At 48.6% G+C, this 19,762-nt stretch overlaps 1 protein-coding gene across 2 annotated transcripts in view; it reads left to right on the forward strand.

The window, feature by feature from the left end:
• AKAP8L (A-kinase anchoring protein 8 like) overlaps positions 1–19,761 on the forward strand; it is a 37,709-nt gene extending 17,948 nt beyond the window's left edge. For both annotated transcript variants that reach the window (XM_030820572.1, XM_030820571.1), the window contains 9 exons: positions 101–197; positions 280–350; positions 787–850; positions 1,734–1,842; positions 3,289–3,430; positions 3,519–3,624; positions 3,862–3,992; positions 19,201–19,296; positions 19,384–19,761. In XM_030820572.1, the coding sequence (XP_030676432.1) occupies positions 101–197; positions 280–350; positions 787–850; positions 1,734–1,842; positions 3,289–3,430; positions 3,519–3,624; positions 3,862–3,992; positions 19,201–19,296; positions 19,384–19,689 (1,122 nt within the window). In that variant the 3' untranslated portion in view covers positions 19,690–19,761. The remainder of the gene's footprint in view (positions 1–100; positions 198–279; positions 351–786; positions 851–1,733; positions 1,843–3,288; positions 3,431–3,518; positions 3,625–3,861; positions 3,993–19,200; positions 19,297–19,383) is intronic.
• Position 19,762: the final 1 nt, after the last annotated feature.

Here is a 19,762-nt window from a genome sequence, read left to right on the forward strand (position 1 = left end):
GGAGGCGGCCTTCCCCTCTGGGAAGCTTAGTTCCCACTGGGGCGGAGCTAAGGGCCGGAAGCCATGCACCCTGACACGGCTTCCCCACCTTATAACCCAGACCAAGAAGAAGAAGAGAAAGCAGGGCGGCAGTCCTGACGAGCCAGATAGCAAAGCCACCCGCACGGACTGCTCGGACAACAGCGACTCAGACAATGGTGAGCCAGCTAGGTGGTACTGGGCGGCTGCCTCCTGCCTCCGGGAGCTCTTGGGTTGAACTTACCTCCTTTTCCCTTTCAGATGAGGGCACCGAGGGAGAAGCCACAGAGGGCCTTGAAGGCACCGAGGCTGTGGAGAAGGGCTCCAGAGTGGTAAGTGGCTCTGGCTGGGCATTTTCTGTCTGCAGGCGGGGCAAGCTGGCCTGAAGAGTGGTGCTCTCCCTGGGGGCCAGAGGCAGTGCTGTGTCAGCTCTGCGTGCATGGTGACCAGCATGGGGAGGCAGTGTGGTCTGGCAGAAAGCACAGGCTGCTTAGCTGGAGGCACAGTTTCCTTGCTGGAAAATGGGACGAGCTCCCTGTGCACCAGGTAGTGGGAGGATGTGAGGTTTCTGGCACATAGCCAGGCCTTGTCATTTAAAGCCATTGTAAATAACTGGGCTACTCTGGGCCACCCTGCCCGTAGGATAGCCCTGCTCTGTCTATGGAGCAAGCAGCTGTTTTACTGTATACCGTTGATCTAATAAACTTAGTTTCTTTAAAAAAAAAAAAAAAAGGCACCTGTTTTAAAGTTGGAATTTGAAATTGTTAGGACGGAGAGGACGAGGAGGGAAAAGAGGATGGGAGAGAAGAAGGCAAAGAGGATCCAGAGAAGGGTGAGTTTTCCTGGGGTACCTGGTGCTAGGGCGGCTCTTCCAGGGGCTCACAGTGGGAGGGACCCAGCTGAGGGCAGGGTTGTGGCAGACATGCGGCCAGTTGGGGACCTCCTTTGTGGGCCCGGGTGTGCGCTGGCAGGGGGCTTTCTTTCGCCACCTCCACCCCCTTCCCACTCTTCCTCCTCCTTCCCAGGCAGAGGCTGTGGATGGTGGTGACCCCTGCCTAGCACATTGGTTTTGCCTTCAGATGGGGGCAGCAAGTAAAAGTGTGGGGAACCCCAGGCACGCCCCCTGCCCTCGGTCCCTCAGTAACGCGCAGTTCCGAGTCCTCAGTGGCTGGTGTCCGATCTGGGACCCTCGGTGCAGTTTTTACGGCTCTGGTGTGCGTGTCCTCTCCCTTAGCGCCTCTCCAGCCCCTGTTGGGATTCCGTGTCCCCCCACCTGAGTGATGAGCGCCAGCAGGTACCTAACAGCAAATCTAGCGTCAGCCCACTGTTGCCGCGGTGCCCGGTTGGGGGTGGGCAGGGCCATGTGAGCAGCCTCCCTGCATCCCACCACCTGGCCCCTCTGAACATGTGCCAGTGTCCCCACCAAGATACCCCCTCTTTGCTTTCCAGCCTTCTCCTGGCCCACTGCACAGAGAGCGTGGGTGTCCTGGAGAGTGGAGGGGTCATCGCCTGGCCCCCACTCCTTGGGGCCTAGGCCAAACCCACTCCCTGCACAGCCCAGGATACCCAGCCCTGCTCATGGCCAGAGGCCTTGCTTGGACAGCTATTCTCGATGGACCCTCTGGAGTGGACAGCGGGTGATTCAGCCAGAGGCCGCAGGGCCTGCCCAGTCCTGGCAGAGCCAAATTGGTGACAGTGCCCATCTGCTCCCACAGGGGCCCTAACCACCCAGGATGAGAATGGCCAGACCAAGCGCAAGTTGCAGGCAGGCAAGAAGAGTCAGGACAAGCAGAAAAAGCGGCAGCGAGACCGCATGGTGGAAAGGTAACCAGCTTCCCTCTACCCCTCTGCCTCTGCCTCGCTGTGGGGCTGCCGCCAGGAGAGCAGGGCCATAGCTCTGCCAGCTCGCCGCCCTCTGGCCTCCCTTGGGAGCCGCCACCTGCTCGGCCGTGCATGGACCCTGCTTCCCGCCAGGCCCAGCTCCCAAGGCCTGACTCATACCCTGCCCCTCTGCGGCCGCCTGGCGACCGCTGGCGTCTGTGGGCCGAGACCTGACACCGCTCAGCACCGTTGCCCAGAAGCTCCGGCGCTAGGTCACTCGGCGCACGAACCCCAAGGTGCACTGGGGGCCTGATGCCCCTGAGGGAGGGGGCCAGCTCATCAGAGACTCAAGGTCCAAGGCGCCTGTGCCGCCCCAGCTAGCTGCCAGGAGGCCACCGCCGTGCCCAGGAGAGATGGCAGCACCTGTGGGCTGTGGCAGCCTTGGGCCTGCCCTCTGCCCTGCCCGCCGGCCCTGTCAGGCCGGGCCTGTCTGCGGCTGAGCCCTTCACGCCCCTTGGTCGGGTCTGTCTGCCCTCAGGGCTCCCGCACTGGCGCTTGCCTCCTCCGCCTCAGACTCTTGCTCTTGCTGGACCTTCCTCAGCCTCGCCGGCGCCCGGCCCCTGGGCTCTCCAGACAAAGCTGACCCCGTGGCCCAGATAAGGACGTCCGGCAGAGGTAGGGACCCGCCCCGAGGTCTCGGTGGCGGCTGGCCTCCTCCGCCCCTTGCCACGGCGGCCTGCTCCGGCCCAGGCCCCAGACCCCGGGCTTCTACTGTGGACACCAGGCCCAGACAGAGCACCTCGCCCAGGTGACTCCAGGCTGCCCTCTGGCAGGCCGGGCGGGCGCCCTCCTTCCAGCTCAGACTGGTCTCTTCTTGGAAGAGGAAGATGAGGCAGCAGGTGCCCAGGCCTGCTGCCTCCCATCCCTCCCGACACCACCCCCAAGCATTCTGAGCAGAGGATGGGCTGGGCCTTTGAGTCCCCCAGATCCCAGAAGGAAGATGCAGCACCTTTTCGGGCCCTGCCTCGGGACTGCGTACTCCACTCTGCACCTCAGGGCCACCTGGCTCACGCCAGGGCATCCTTCCTTCCGGTCCCCACCTGGGCCAAGTGCACACGCTCCTGCCCAGCCTTGGTAGCGAGGCCCTCCAGCAACTTTCCAGCGACTCGTTGCCTGTTGCAGCAGCTGCTGTCTCAGGCTTCAGCCTCCTGCCTGTGGGAAGGAAGAGCTCCTCCCCTGTCCCCTACGTTGCAGTAACTGCAGCCTGCAGACTTTCTGGCCCTTTCTACTCCCAATCCCACTGGTCCCAGCCTGTCCCTCTGCTGGGACCGTACTTCAGAGGCCCATGAGCAAGGCCTGTTTCAGGGCTTGTGTCTGGGTTGGGTGAGGCAGCAGCACTCTCCCCTGGGACACTTGCAGCCTCAGCCCCTCGTTTCCTTCCTGTGGCAGGATCCAGTTTGTGTGTTCTCTGTGCAAATACCGGACCTTCTATGAGGACGAGATGGCCAGCCATCTTGACAGCAAGTTCCACAAGGAACACTTTAAGTACGTAGGCACCAAGCTCCCTAAGCAGACGGCTGACTTTCTGCAGGTGAGCCTTGGAGTAACACAGCCACTCTTAGTTTCTTGGACCCCTGAGAACATAAGGCGGCCCACGTGAACCTTTATATTCCTTGCAGGAGTACGTCACCAACAAGACCAAGAAGACAGAGGAGCTCCGAAAAACTGTGGAGGACCTTGATGGCCTCATCCAGCAAATCTACAGAGACCAGGATCTGACTCAGGGTGAGGAGATTTCAGCCCACTCCCACCAGGCAAGGCCTCAGCCTGCCCTCCTGATTCTCGGTGCAGGGTCAGGACACCCTTCTGTTCCCCCAGGGAAGGTCAGGAGAACAGCCTCGGCTCAGGCCCAGGTGGAAGTGGCAGGGCGAGTTGAGGAGGAGCTGGTGTGGTTTTTTCTCAAACGCTTGGGTCTATCTTAGGCACCTGGGCCCAGTAGTGACTCCCTCCTCCCCACTACAGAAATTGCCATGGAGCATTTTGTGAAGAAGGTGGAAGCAGCCCATTGTGCAGCCTGCGACCTCTTCATTCCCATGCAGTTTGGGATCATCCAGAAGCACCTGAAGACCATGGATCACAACCGGAACCGCAGGGTGAGTGGCCACAGTGCTCACCCTCTGTCCTGTGGGTAGACTGAGTGAGGCCTCTGGGGAGGTTGTGCAGTTAGAACCTCTGCCTGCCGGTGAGGGACTGCAGTGGAGGCAGGAGGAGGTGGATATGGACATTTCCAGCCCAGTGCAGGCAGCACAGCTACAGAGAGACAGGTGGGAGATGGGGACTCTGCCTGGGAGAAGGTGACATATTCTGTGGGATATGGGGACCTCCATGTTCATAGGGGCCAGAGCCAGATTAGGTTCAGAAACCAAATGGAGATGATACAGTGCAAGTGTTGCTGGAGGAGGGGATTGGGCTTGAGGCTCAGGAGAGCTGCACTGAGAGGCCTGGGCTTGTTCCTGTAGGCAGTGAAGTTTCAAGTGTGGGATTAACGGGATTAGAGTTGGTGTTGAACTAGAGACTTCAGGCCTGCACCTGGGTGGGGCAGTGGGGGCCAAGGAGGAGCTCCTGCAGTCTCCAGACGAGAAGAGACCCCACCTTGGGAGTGAAGGGGAGAAGAGCAGCTGAAGGAAGGGAGCCGGAGGCTGGCATGTGGGAGTAATCAGGAGCCTGGGGTGACTCTGGTTTCTGACTTGGGGAACTGGGAGGACAGTGGTGCTGCCAAGATTGTCAGGCAGGGAGCAGTAGGGAAGTGTGTTGTGGGGCATGGAGAACATAAGGCAAGAGAATGAGCAAATTCTGTCTCATTTTCCAGTGTTGCTCCAGTGCCTACCACGGAAGCCAGAGTAGGTGTTTTTTGATTGAATGGACGATATGCTGTGTTAGAGGTGGGGGTGAAGGGGCTGTGTATCGGCAGAGAGCAAGGAGGCCCAGGACGAGGTCTGGGCCAAAGAGGGGCTTGGCTGTCTTCACCCTGGAGGAGGGTGGTGGGGTTTATGAACAGATGTTCGCATCCAAGGTGAGCGTGGGAAGCAGCATTTCTCCACCCTTTTCCATGCTCATCACAATTTGTCTCTGGTCTTTTTCGGTGTGATGATTCTGAACGGTGGACAGGGTCAGGGGTCTCTCTGGTTGCAGAGACTTAGGATTGAGAAATGCCACCAAGAGTTCTGGGAAGAAAAGGAAAGTGTCAGTTGGCTTTGGCAACAGAGAAGCTTCAGGGAACTTGCCAAAAACAGATTCTTATGCTAGGAACTAGTAGGGGTTAGAAGACTGCAGAGGATGGAAACTGTATGTCATTAATAAAAGTTGGAAAATCTGGCTGGGCGTGCTGGCTCACAGGTGTAATCCCAGCATTTTGGGAGGCCAAGGTGGGCAGATCACGAGGTCAAGAGATGGAGACCTTCCTGGCCAACATGGTGAAACCCTGTCTGTACTAAAAATACAAAAATTAGCTGGGTGTGATGGCGGGCACTGTAATCCCAGCTACTCAGGAGGCTGAGGCAGAAGAATCGCTTGAATCCAGGAGGCAGAGGTTGCAGTGAGCTGAGATTGCGCCACTGCATTCTAGCCTGGTGACAGAGCGAGACTCATCTCAAAAACAAAACAAAACAAAAAAACCAAAATGCTGGGCACAGCACTTTGGGAGGCCAAGGTGGGTGGATCACGAGGTCAGGAGATTGAGACCATCCTGGCTAACATGGTGAAACCCGTCTCTACTAAAAATACAAAAACAAAATTAGCCAGGTGTGGTGGCAGGTGCCTGTAGTCCCAGCTACTCGGGAGGCTGAGGTGGAAGAATGGCGTGAACCCGGGAGGCAGAGCTTGCAGTAAGCCAAGATCGTGCCACTGCACTTCAGCATGGGTGACAGAGCGAGACTCTGTCTCAAAAAAAAAAAAAAGTTGGAAAATACAGGGGAGGTGATAGCAAAATATAAACTCAAAATTGATCCTAAAAGAAGTTAAAAAAAAGAACAAGCCATAGCAGCTGGTAACCGTAGAGAGGTTTGGAAGGATGACGAAAGATATTTAGAAGGCACCAGAAGTCATTGGTTTACAGAGATAATTTGAATACAATTTAAATACTGTATTTTTTAGAATTCCAGACTGTAGAGATGAATGGAAAGCTTCTAATTATTATTGTTATCTTTGGTAACAGCTTTACTGAGATAGAATCACATACTGTACAATTCACGCATTTAAAGTATACAATTCAGTAGTCTTTGGGCTGGGCGTGGTGGTGGCTTATGCCTGCAGTCCCAGCACTTTGGGAGGCCAAGGTGGGAGGATCACTTGAGGCTAGGAGTCCAAGGTTACAATAAGTTATGATTGCACCACCACAGTCCAGACTGGGCAACAGAGCAAGACCCTGTCTCTAAAAAAAACAAACAAATGAAAAAAAAAAAATTCATCGGTTTTTCATGTATTCACAGAATTCTGCAGTCATCAGTCATTCAATTACACAGTATTTGCATCGCCTCAAAAAGAAACCCTTTAGCTATCAGTCCCCCAACCTCTTGTCCTCCTCCAGCCTTAGGCAGCTACTAATCTATCTATATTTGCTTATTCTAGCTACTTCATATAAACAGAATCACATAATATGTGGTCTTCTGTGATTGGCTTCTTTCACTAAGCATGTTTTTGGGGTCCAGCCACATTGTAGCATGTATCAGAACTTCATTCCTTCATATGGCTTCATATTATTCCATTGTGTAGATAGATGTGGCACATTTTGTTTATTCATCTTTTTGGGTGTTTGGGTTATTTTCACCTTTTGGCTATTATGAATAATGCTCTTAGAAACATTATTGTGCAAGTTTTTACGTGGACATATGTTTTCATTTCTCTTGAGTATATAACTAGGACTAGAATGTCTGGATCAAATAGTAACACTTTAACTTGTGAGGGGACTGCCAGACTATTTTCCAAAGTGACTGTGCACCATTTTACATTTCCACCAGCAACATATAAGGGTCCTGATTTTTCAACATACTCACCAACACTTAGTTTCTGACTTTTTTTTTTTTTTTTTTTTTTTTTGAGATGGAGAATTGCTCTTCTTGCCCAGGCTGGAGTGCAATGGTGTGATCTCGGCTCACCACAACCTCTGCCTCCTGAGTCCAAGCAATTCTCCTAGCTGGGATTACAGGCATGTGCCACCACGCCTAGCTAATTTTGTATTTTTAGTAGAGACGGGGTTTCTCCATATTGGTCAGTCTGGTCGCGAACTCCCGACCTCAGGTGATCCCCCTGCCTTGGCCTCCCAAAGTGGTGGGATTATAGGCATAAGCCACCGCGCCCGGCATTTTCTGACTTTTTGATCTAGTCATCCTAGTGGGTGGGAAGTAGTATCTCATTGTGGTTTTGATTTGTGTAGCCCTGATGACTGACTAATGGCATGTTTTCATGGGCTGCTTGGCCATTTTTGTATCTTTGGAGAAATGTCTATTCAAGTTCTTTGTGCATTTTTAAATTGCGTTGTCTTTTGTAGAGTTCTTTTTGTAAAGTCCCATATTTGATATGATTTACAAATATTTTTGCCCATTCTGTGGGTCTTTTCACCTTGATGTGTCCTTTGTAGCACAATAGTTTTTTTATAAAGTCCAGTTTTCTTTTATTGCTTATGCTTTGGGTGTCATAACTAAGAATCTATTGATAAATCCAAGGTCACGAAGATTTACCCCTGTGTTTTCTTCTAAGAATTTTATGGTTTTAGCTTTTGCAGTTAGGCCTTTGTTCCATTTGAGTTAATTTATTTATATCTTACGTATGAGGTAAGGGTCTAACTTTATTTTTTGCATCTAGATATTAAGTTGTTCCAGCACCATTTGAAAAAAAAAATGAAAGAGACTGTTTTCTCCCCCATTGAGTGATCTTGGCATCTTTGTTGAAAGTCAGTTGACCATAGACATTAAGTCTTCTAATCCATGAATATGGGATGTCTTTTCATTTACTGAGATCTAGTAAATGAATTAATTTCTTTCAAATGTTTTGTAGTTTTCAGGGTGTAAGCTTTGTTCTTTATTGTTAAGATTTTTTTTTTTTTTTTTTTTTTTTTTTTTTTTGAGACAGTTTTGCTCTTGTTGCCCAGGCTGGAATGCAGTTGGCTCACTGCAACCTCCGCCTCCCGGGTTCAGGCAGTTCTCCTGTCTCAGCCTCCTGAGTAGCTGGGATTACAGGCACGCACCACCATGCCTGGCTAATTTTTTGTATTTTTAGTAGAGACAGGGTTTCACCATGTTGGCGAGGCTGTTCTCGAACTCCTGATCTCAGGGGATCCACCCGCCTCAGCCTCTCGAAGTGCTGGCATTACAGGCGTGAGCCACCAGGCCCGGCCTGTTAAGATTATTTATAAGTATTTTATTATTTCTGTTACTATTATAAATGGAAATGTTTTCTTGATATTTTTGGATTATTTTTTCCATGCGTATAAAAATACTTTTTTTTTTTAAATTCTTGAAATAGGGTCTCACTCTGTTGCCTAGGCTGGAGTGCAGTGGCACCATCATGACTCACTACAGCCTCCAACCTCCTGGGCTCAGGTAATCCTCCCACCTCAGCCTCCCAAGTAGCTGGGACTACAGGCATGTTCCACTATGCCCAGCTAATTTTTGTATTTTTTGTAGAGACAGGGTTTCACCATGTTGCCCAGGCTGGGCTCAAGCAGTCCTCCTGCCTCAGCTTCCCAAAGTACTGGGATTACAGGCGTGAGCCACTGTGCTCAGCCAATATATTGATATTATACCCTACAATCTCACTGAACTATTTGTTTTTAATGTTTCATAATTTTAATAATATTTAAACTATGGCTAGGCATTATAGCTCATACCTGCAATCCAAACACTTTAGGAGGTGAAGGTGGGAGGATTGCTTGAGTCCAGGAGTTTGAGACCAGCATGGGCAACGTAGTGAGACCCTGTGTGTATAAAAGAAACAAGTTAGCCAGGTGTGGTGGCAAGTGCCTGTAGTCCCTGCTACGTGGGAGGCTGAGGTAAGAGGATGGCTTGAGCCTATGAGGTTGAGGTTGCAGTGAGCTATGATCATACATGCACTCCAGCATGAGTGACAGAGCAAGACCATGTCTCTAAAAAATAAAAACATAAGGCCGGGCGCGGTGGCTCATGCCTGTAATCCCAACACTTCGGGAGGCCCAGGCGAGAGGATCACGAAGTCAGGAGATCCAGACCATCCTGGCTAACACGGTGAAACCCCGTGTCTACTAAAAATACAAAAAATTAGCCAGGCGTGGTGGTAGGCGCCTGTAGTCCCAGCTACTTGGGAGGCTGAGGCAGGAGAATGGCGTGAACCCAGAAGGCGGAGGTTGCAGTGAGCCGAGATCGCACCACTGCACTCCAGCCTGGGAGACACAGCGAGACTCCATCTCAAAAAATAAATAAATAAAAATAAAAACATAAAATAATGTTTATTAGTTCTAATAGTTTTTAGTGGAATTTTTTTTTTTTTTTTTTTTTTTTTGAGACAGAGTCTCACTCTGTCGCCCTGGCTGGAGTGCAGTGGTGCGATCTCGGCTCATGCAACCTCCGCCTCCTAGGTTCAAGCGATTCTCCTGCCTCCGCCTCCCAAGTAGCTGGGACTACAGGTGCCCACCACCATGCCCAGCTAATTTTTTGTATTTTTAGTAGAGAGGGGTTTCACCATGTAAGCTAGGATGGTCTCAATCTCCTGCTCATGATCCACCCGCCTCGGCCTCCCAAAGTGCTGGGATTACAGGCGTGAGCCACCGCGCCCTGCCTAGTTTTTAGTGGATTTCTTAGGGGTTTCTTTGTACAACATCAGTCATCTGCAAATAGAGTTAGTTTTACTTCTCCTTTCCAATCTAGATGCACTTTATTTCTTTTTCTTACCTAATTGCCCTGGTTAGAACCTCCAATACAGTATTGAATAGAAGTGGTGAGAATGGATGTCCTCATCTTCTTTCTGATCTTACAGGGAAAGCACCAGTCTTTACCATTAAGTGTGATGTCAGCTGTGGGTTTTTCATAGGTGCCCTTGATTGAGTTGAAGAAGTTCCCTTCTAGTCCTGTTAAGTGTTTTATCTTAAAATGGTGTTGGACTTTGTCAAATGCTTTTTCTGCCTCTGTTGAGGTGATCATGTGGCTTTTGTCTTTAATTGTGTTGTTACAGTATGTTACATTATTTTATTTGGATATAAAACACCCTTGCATCCCTGGGATATATCCTGCTTGGTCATAGTGTGTAATTATGTTTATATACTAGATTGGTTTTGCTGCTATTTTGTTGAGAATTTTTGCATCTATATTCATAAAAGATAATAATAGTCTGTAGTGTTTTGGTGATATATTTGTCTGATTTGGTTATCAGGTTAATTAATACTGGCCTCATACAGTTGTCATTTTTCTTCCTTATCTGGTTTCTTGGAAAAGTTTGTGAAGAACTAGTATACTAGTATTAATTCTTCAAGTGCTTCATAGAATTTGCTTGTGAAGCCATCTAGGCCTGGCTTTTCTTTGTTAACTAGCTTTTGGTTTTTTTTTTGTTTTTTTTTTTTTTTTGAGACAGGATCTCACTCTGTCGCCTAGGCTGGAGTGCAACGGTGTGATCTCGGCTCACTGCAACCTCCACCTCTCAGGCTCAGGCGATCCTCACACCTCAGCCTCCCAAATAGCAGGGACTAAAGGCATGTGTGTGATCATGCCTGTCTAGTTTTGGTAGTTTTTTGTAGAGACGGGGTTTTGTCATGTTACCCAGGCTGGTATCAAATTCCTGGACTCAAGCAATCTGCCTGCCTTGGCCTCCCAAAGTGCTGGAATTAGAGGCATGAGCCACTGTGCCCAGCCTGTTAACTAGCTTTTTAAATTATTATTATTATTATTTTATTTTTTATTTTTTATTTTTTTGAGATGGAGTCTCGCTCTTTCACCCAGGCTGGAGTGCAGTGGCGCGATCTCAGCTCACTGCAGGCTCCGCCCCCCCCGGGATTCACGCCATTCTCCTGCCTCAGCCTCCTGCATAGCTGGGACTACAGGCGCCCGCCACCTCGCCCGGCTAATTTTTTGTATTTTTAGTAGAGACGGGGTTTCACCGTGTTAGCCAGGATGGTCTTGATCTCCTGACCTCGTGATCCGCCCGCCTCGGCCTCCCAAAGTGCTGGGATTACAGGCATGAGCCACCGTGCCCGGCCTAAATTATTATTAATAATTCAGTCTCCACTTGTTATAGGGTATATTCAGATATTCTGGGTTTTTTTTTTTAAGTCATTTTTAGTAATTTGTGTCTGTCTAGAAAGTTCCCTTTTTTGATTTAAAAAAAAAAAAAATAGAGACAGGGTCTCGCCACTACAGGCATGAGCCACCGTGCCCCGCTGAGAAGTTAGCTTTTAAACTAATATTGGGGTTTCCTTGTGATGATTTGTTTTTGTCTTGCTGCTTTCAAGATTTTTCCCTTGTCTTTGACTCTTGGCACTTTTATTATGTCTTTGTGCATCTCTCTGTGTTTATTCTACGTGGAGTTTATTGGGCTGCTTTTTTGTTTTTTGAGACGGAATCTTGGTCTGTGGCCAGGCTGGAGTGCAATGGCACAATCTCAGCTCACTGCAACCTCTGCCTCCCAGGTTCAAGTGATTCCCCTGCCTCTGCCTTCTGAGTAGCTGGGATTACAGGTGCACACCACCATGCCCGGCTAATTTTTTGTATTTTAGTAGAGATGGGGTTTCACCATCTTGGCCAGGATGGTCTCAATCTCCTGACCTCGTGATCCGCCCGCCTCGGCCTCCCAAAGTGCTGGGATTACAGGCGTGAGCCACCATGCCCAGCCTGAGCTGCTTTGATGTATAGATTACAGGTTTCATCAACCTTCCAAAGCTTTCAGCCATTGTTTCTTCAAGTATTTTGTTTTCTTACTCCTTTCTCTCTTTCCTCTTCTGATGCTCATTACCCGTATGTTGGATCACTTAATAGTGTGCCATGGTTGTCTGAGACTGTTCATTTTACCTCACTTTTTTCTCTCTGTTCTGCAGACTGTATAATCTCTTTTGATCCACAAGTTCGCTAATTCTTTTTTTTTTTTTTTGTGATGGAGTCTCGCTCTGTTGCCTAGGCTGGAGTGCAGTGGCGCCATCTCTGCACACTGCAAGCTCCGCCTCCTGGGTTCACGCCATTCTCCTGCCTCAGCCTCCCAAGTAGCTGGGACTATAGGCACCCACCACCACGCCTGGCTAATTTTTTGTATTTTTTTTTTTTTAGTAGAGACAGGGTTTCACCGTGTTAGCCAAGATGGTCTCCATCTCTTGACCTCGTGATCTGCCTGCCTCGGCCTCCCTAAATGCTGGGATTATAGGCATGAGCCACCAAGCTTGGCCAATTTCACTCCTTTTTTTTTTTTTTTTGAAACGGAGTCTTGCTCTGTCGCTCAGGCAGGAGTGCAGTGGCGTGATCTCGGCTCACTGCAAGCTCCGCCTCCCGGGTTCACACCATTCTCCTCCCTCAGCCTCCCGAGTAGCTGAGATTACAGGCATGTGCTACCACGCCCGGCTAATTTTTGTATTCTTAGTAGAGACGGGGTTTCACCATGTTGGTCAGGCTGGTCTTGAACTCTTGACCTTGTGAGCCACCCACCTCAGCCTCCCAAGGTGCTGGGATTACAGTCGTCAGCCACTACGCCGGCCCAACAGGGATGGTTTTTGAGGTGGTTGTTTGAGATTTATTTCGAACTCAGGGAGTCTGTTCTTAGCTTATTTCACTGGTCCTTGTCCTCTCTGGTAACATAGCCTATGGGTTAGCTAATATCACTGTCTAATCTACCGGTCTTTCTTTTTTACGGCCGTGTAGTGGGGGGAAAAAAAAAGGACAAAGCTATCAGTGTTTAACCCCAATAAATATTCAGAAAGAAAAAAAAAGCTATCAATGTCCTTTTACTAGTCTCCATTGTTTTTGAGAGAGTCCCTAGTCTTGCACTTCCCAGCACTCTTGCCAGTAAAGTCAGTCAGTTCCTTTGAGATTGGGAGCTTACTGATTTAAGGCCCTGCCCTCACTCTGGGCAGAATCTCTGAGCCAAGGCCCTGGGGATGGAGACAATGGAGTACCTCTCTCTGAGTGACTCTGCCACTTTAGGAGAGACATGGGAGGAGGTACAGTGGGCTGTAGCCTCCGGTCTTGCTTTGCCTTTCCTGGCATGGGACCTCCGCTTTATGAACAAGCCATGGGTATGTGAGCCCTTATATTCTTAGTGTGCCATGCCCAGGGTCAAGCCTCCATTCCACGTGTGTGTGGCTGGGTAGAAGATAGGAACCGTTCCCTCTCAGCTATGCTTGTCCAGAACTTAGCCTCAGCAGCAGGTAGCTGGGGGTGGGATGAGAGATACTGACATCTGGCTGGCTACAGTGGCTCATGCCTGTAATCCCAGCACTTTGGGAGGCTGTGGTGGGCAGATCACCTGAGGTCAGGAGTTCAAGACCAGCCTGGACAACATCGTGAAACCCCATCTCTACTAAAAATACAAAAATTAGCCAGGCTTAGTGGCGGGCACTTGTAATCCCAGCTACTTGGAAGGCTGAGGCAGGAGAATTGCTTGAACCCGGGAAGTAGAGGTTGCAGTAAGCCGAGATCATGCCATTGCACTCCAGCCTGGGCAACCAAGAGTGAAACTCTATCTCAGAAAAAGAAAAATAGATGCTGACATTCTGTTCCTCCTGGGAAGATATCATACCCCTCAACTGAGATGAGCTGGGTAGATGCGGGGAGACCTGTCTTCTTGGCTATACTGTCTGGAATGGAGTTTCCATCACACTAAGGTGGGGGAGGCAGGGATGCAATAGGTTGTGTTTCAGACATCACAACTCTTCATGGAACTGAGTTTTAGTAGCTTTTCCTCATTAAATCTTAGGAACATTTTGTATGTCCTTAGGAACATTTTCAGAGACTTTAAATGGTTGTTTTTTTAATACTTTTCATCAGTTTCACTAGGGAGTGTTCCAGGGAACTCCTCAGACTGCTATGTTAGAAGTCTGTCCTCTCAATATTTAGGAAGCTTCTTAAACCTTAATTCCAAAACTCTGATAAAGATGATACCAAAATGAAACTGTAGATTAGTTTACCATTATTAAAGATATGAAAGTGGGCTGGATTGGCCGGGCGCAGTGGCTCACACCTGTAATCCCAGCACTTTGGGAGGCCGAGGCGGGCGGATCACGAGGTCAGGAGATCAAGACCATTCTGGCTAACACGGTGAAACCCCATCTCTACTAAAAATACAAAAAATTAGCCGGGCGTATTGACAGGCGCCTGTAGTCCCAGCTACTCAAGAGGCTGAGGCAGGAGAATGGTGTGAACCCAGGAGGCGGAGGTTGCAGTGAGCCGAAATTGCACCACTGCACTCCAGCCTGGGCAACAGAGTGAGACTCCATCTCAAAAAAAAAAAAAAAAGGAAGTCAGCTGGATATAGTGGCTTATACCTGTAATCCCAGCACTTGGGGAGACTGAGGTGGGAGGATCATTTGAGCCCAGGAGTTCAAGACCAGCCTGGACAATATAGTGAGACCCTGTGTCTATAAAATTAAAAATAAAAAAGTTAGCCAAGTACTGGGGCATGTGGTCCCAGCTACTTGGGAGGCTGAGGTGGGAGGATCAACTGAGCCCAGGAGGTTGAGGCTGCAATGAGCTGTGATCATGCCACTGCATTCCAGCCGGGGCAACAGAGCAAGACTCTGTCTCAAAAAAATAAATAAAGTGCTAAATAAAATATTAGTAATTATCAATCTAGTAGTGATCCCTATGTATGATACATTATAAGTAAGGTTTGTTTCTGGAATGGAGGGATGGTTCCATAAGAAATCTAGCAACATTTGCCGGGCGCGGTGGCTCATGCCTGTAATCCCAGCACTTTGGGAGGCCGAGGTGGGCGGATCACAAGGTCAGGAGATCAAAACCATCCTGGCTAACAGAGTGAAACCCCATGTCCACTAAAAATACAAAACATTAGCCAGACGTGGTGGCGGGTACCTGTAGTGCCAGCTACTCGGGAGGCTGAGGCAAGAGAATGGCATGAACCTGGGAGGCGGAGCTTGCAGTGAGCTGATATCGCGCCACTGCACTCCAGCCTGGGCGACAAAGCGAGACTCCATCTCAAAAAAAAAAAAAAATCTAGCAATATTATTGGTATAATGCAAACTCTCTTTATGTGCAAATAATGTGATTATGCTCTTAGAAAAGCTGAATGATCCCAGCAAAATGTTCTTAGAATTAATAGAATTTGGTAAGGGGATGGGATTCAAAATAGCATACAAAAAGTAGTAGTGTTTCTCTATTCTAGTATTAACCGGTTAGAAATTTAAATAGAAAGAAAAACTACTTAAAATAACCACACAATGTATGAAATAGCTAAGAATACAGATTTAAGAAGAAAGACTTGAGGGCCAGGTACGGTGGCTCATGCCTGTAATCCCAGCACTTCGGGGAGGCCAAGGCGGGTGGATTGCCTGAGGTCAGGAGTTTGAGACCAGCCTGGCCAACATAGTGAAACCCTGTCTCTACTAAAATACAAAAAATTAGCTGGACGTGGTGGTGGGCGCCTGTAATCCCAGCTACTTGGGAGGCTGAAGCAGAGAATTGTTTGAACCTTGGAGGCAGAGGTTGCAGTGAGCTGAGATCGTGCCACTGCACTTCAGCCTGAGCAACAGAGCTAGACTCCATCTCAAAAAAAAAAAGAAGAAAAATAAGACCTTAATGAATAGAGGAATGTTCTGTGTTCTTAAATAGGCGATTTAATAGTGAAACAAAACAAAAACCAGTTCTCTCCAAATTAATATAGACAGCACAATTATAGTCAAAAATATCAGTCGGGGAGTAGGACTGAATGAAATGAAATTATTTTAAAGTTTTACATTGTAACATTCAGTCTAACAATAGCTGAGAGATTGATTTCGGAAATATTAAAACTTACTACAAAGCTGCTGCAATTAAAAAACAAAAACAGTGATATTAGCACAGTAATGAAACAGTGGAACCAGAATAGAGAGTTTAGCAAAGGATCTCAGTATGTTTCAGACTTAGTAATTTGTTAAAGTTAGTACAGATATTTTATCTGAAACCTTAGGGCCAGAAGCCTCAGAATTAATTTTTCAGCTTCAGAAAGCCAATACTGCAAGGCTGGGCACAGTGGCTCACACCTGCAATCCCAGCACTTTGGGAGGCTTAGGTGGGATTGCTTGAGCCCAGGAGTTCCTGACCATAGTGAGACCTCGTCTCTACAAAAAATAAAAAATTAGCCAAGCATGGTGGTGAGTGCCTATAGTCCCAGCTACTCAAGAGGCTAGGGTGGGAAGATCACTTGAGCCCAGGAGTTTGAGGCTGCAGTGAGCCGTGATCACACAATGGCAGTGCAGCCTGAGCAACAGAGTGAGACTCCTATCTCTAAAATAAAATAAAAAGAAAGACAATATGCTATTAGCACTAACCTCTCCAACAGGATCTGGGGAAAGCGCCTTGTAGTTGAGTCATCAATAATTCTTCACATGACTTATATATAAATGAAAAATGTAATGTCAGTTCATATATAGCCACCAAATGAATTTTGGGGGAAGACTTGTTTTCTAGAGCCTTTTGGATTTCCAGTTTATAGATAAAGGATCGTAAACCTATATGCCAATTTGGTAGGGAAATAATGGTTTGTTTTGTATATTTCTGGAAAAGAAAATTTTGGACCCTCTACCTCATAACATATATAGATTGAGTTCATTGTCATTTGAAAATCCGAAATGCTCCAAAATCCAAAACTTTTTTTTTTTATTTTAAAGAATTGAGTCTTGCCATGTTGTGCAGGATGGAGTGCAGTGACTGGTCACAAAGGAAATCATCGCACACTGTAGCCTTGAACTCCTGAACTCGAGTGATCCTCCTGCATCAGCCTCATGAGAGTAGCTGAGACTACAGGCACGAGCCACTGTGCCCAGTAAAATCTGACTTTTTCAGCACAGATATGACAAAGTAAATGCTCATTGAAGCATTTCAGATTTTGGGTTTTTGGAGCAGGGATGCTCAACTGGTTAAGTATAATGCAAATATTCCAAAATCTGAAAGACTTCTGGTCATAAGCACTTTGGATAAGGGATACTCAATCTGTATCAAATTCTAGAAAATTTGGCTGGGTGTGGTGGCTCACGCCTGTAATCACAGCACTTTGGGAAGCTGAGATGGGTGGAGGTCCTGAGCTCAGGAGCTCAAGACCAGTCTGGGCAACATAGGAAAACCCTGTGTCTACTAAAAATACAAAAAATTAGCTGGGTGTGGTGGTGCGTGCCTGTAGTCCCAGCTAGTCAGGAGGCTGAGGCATGTGAATTGCCTAAACCTGGGAGGCGGAGGTTGCGGTGAACTGAGAGCCCCTGCACTCCGGCCTGGGCGACAGAGCGAGACTGTCTAAAAAAAAAGAAATTTTATTTTATTTTTATTTATTTATTTTTTTTTTGAGACAGAGTCTCGCTTTTTCACCCAGGCTGGAGTGCAGTGGCTCAATCTCGGCTCACTGCAAGCTCCGCCTCCCGGGTTCACGCCATTCTCCTGCCTCAGCCTCTCCAAGTAGCTGGGACTACAGGCGCCCGCCACTACGCCCGGCTAATTTTTTGTATTTTTAGTAGAGAAGGGGTTTCACCGTGGTCTCGATCTCCTGACCTCATGATCCGCCTGCCTCGGCCTCCCAAAGTGCTGGGATTACAAGCGTGAGCCACCGTGCCCGGCAAGAAATTTTAAATGTGAAAAATAAAACCAAGATCAGAAAATAGTTAGAAAATTATAAACTGTGGGCGAGTGTTCCAGTGTGCTTACCAGAGCATTCACTCGCTGGTGGGCAGGGAAATGCTGTGGGAGGCAGCAGCACAGATTCTTCTGTCTTTTATCCACAGCAAAAATATCCAACAGTGACAACATCCAATGCTGATGGGCAGGCAGGAGGACCAGGTCATTGTTTTAACACAGGTGGAAGAAGCATGACTTGCAAATGTTTTGCAGTTAATTGGGCACTATCACTTTGAAACCAAACCTGGTTAGAATGAAAAGCACCAGCATGGAAGTGTAGAAGTTTATTCTGGTGTTGCTGGGTTATGGTGGAGAAAATCTGGAAGCAACATAAATGTGCCTCAGTTGGGAGAATTTATGGTGTGGTTATCTGGGCATCTAGAGCCAGGAGGATAAAGTGTTGGCAAGTGAGAAAGAGTCACTAAGGAATGGTCTATAGTAGTATCCTAATTGTGTATCTTTAGTTTGTTATGAGCATGTACGATGTCTGTTAATATTTTCCTCCAGTAGTAGAGAAAACGTGCTAAGGAAAAAAAAAATGAAGATGGAGAGAGTAGAAACAGCAAGTGAGAAGGCTTTCTGAAACATGTAAATGGAGTGGGAGGGACTCAGTGGGCTCTCCCACCCCACCAAAAATATCCTTCTTTTAGCTTATGGTTTTTATAATGATCAAAGTGAGATTTGCCTGTACTCCCACCATGAGGAAATGGCCCAGCATACTGACGGAAATCCTTCCAGACAAAATGGCTCTGGCATGCTCTGCAGACAGTACTACATTATACACCTTTCTTATGCCAGTGGAGAGATGAGCCCGATTTGAAGGGCTGCATGATGTTCTTTTGAATGTACGATTTCTTTAACCTCTTCTGCACTGAGGAACGTTTAGGTGTTTTCCCATTTTTCACCACTATAATCAGTGTGCACGCATGTTTCCATTTCTTAAATTTAGGGTACGTTCTGGGAAGGGATTAATGAGACAGATTTTTACTTTTCATACATTCTGTCAAACTGCTTTCCAAAAAATATGGAAACAGTTGATCCTTCCACCAGCAGAGAAGAGTCTCTTCACCCTTGCATGACTGGGAGTAATTCTTCATTCTTGGAATTCTGTGGGTTAAAAAGACATGTTTCATTAAATATCTGTTCCTGCTTTTATATCTTCCCCGTTGGCCCCAAAGTGCTCCTTGCCTATTAGCATAGTTGGCACCTTGTTATGGGTTGTACCTTTGGCTCTTAGTTTCTTAATTGTTCACTGCTTATAGCTTTTTTGTAAGCAAATCAGATTTCTGTAATACAGCCGTAAAGATAGAGATCTATAGATCTGTATTTTTAATTACCTACAGTACGTGTGGTGTGGAAGGAGGGAATTTGAACAAAGATCAGATAGGTTGTGGTTCCATGCTGGTAGAGGCCCTCCGTTGGCGGGGCTGGAAGTGCGTGGGTGCGGGGGCGGGGCGGGGCCCCTCTAAGCTGGCAGGGTCGGGGCGGTTAACTTGTAGGGCACTCAGACCAGCCTCTCCAGCCCCTTCTGCCCTGCCCGCAGCTCATGATGGAGCAGTCCAAGAAGTCCTCGCTCATGGTGGCCCGCAGTATTCTCAACAACAAGCTCATCAGCAAGAAGCTGGAGCGCTACCTGAAGGTGAGGCGCTGGTCCAGGCCTGGCCCTGACCCCAGCTTAATCCCCGCCTGTGCTCCCTCCCTTCAGTGTCCGCGCCCCTCCCCACAGGGCGAGAACCCTTTCACCGACAGCCCCGAGGAGGAGAAGGAGCAGGAGGAGGCTGAAGGCGGTGCCCTGGACGAGGTGGCGCAGGGCGAAGCGGCAGGGGTCTCAGAGGGCGCAGAGGGCGCCCCGGCGCAGCCTCCCGTGCCCCCAGAGCCAGCCCCCGGGGCCGTGTCGCCGCCACCGCCGCCGCCCCCAGAGGAGGAGGAGGGCGCCGTGCCCTTGCTGGGAGGGGCGCTGCAACGCCAGATCCGCGGCATCCCGGGCCTCGACGTGGAGGACGACGAGGAGGGCGGCGGGGGCGCCCCGTGACCTGAGCTCGGAGCGGGCAGGGCCCGCGTGGCCGAAGCTGGAAGCCAAATCTAATAAAGTTTTCCCATCCCAC

Source organism: Nomascus leucogenys, chromosome 10, assembly GCF_006542625.1.
Source record: "Nomascus leucogenys isolate Asia chromosome 10, Asia_NLE_v1, whole genome shotgun sequence".
Lineage (NCBI taxonomy): Eukaryota > Metazoa > Chordata > Mammalia > Primates > Hylobatidae > Nomascus > Nomascus leucogenys.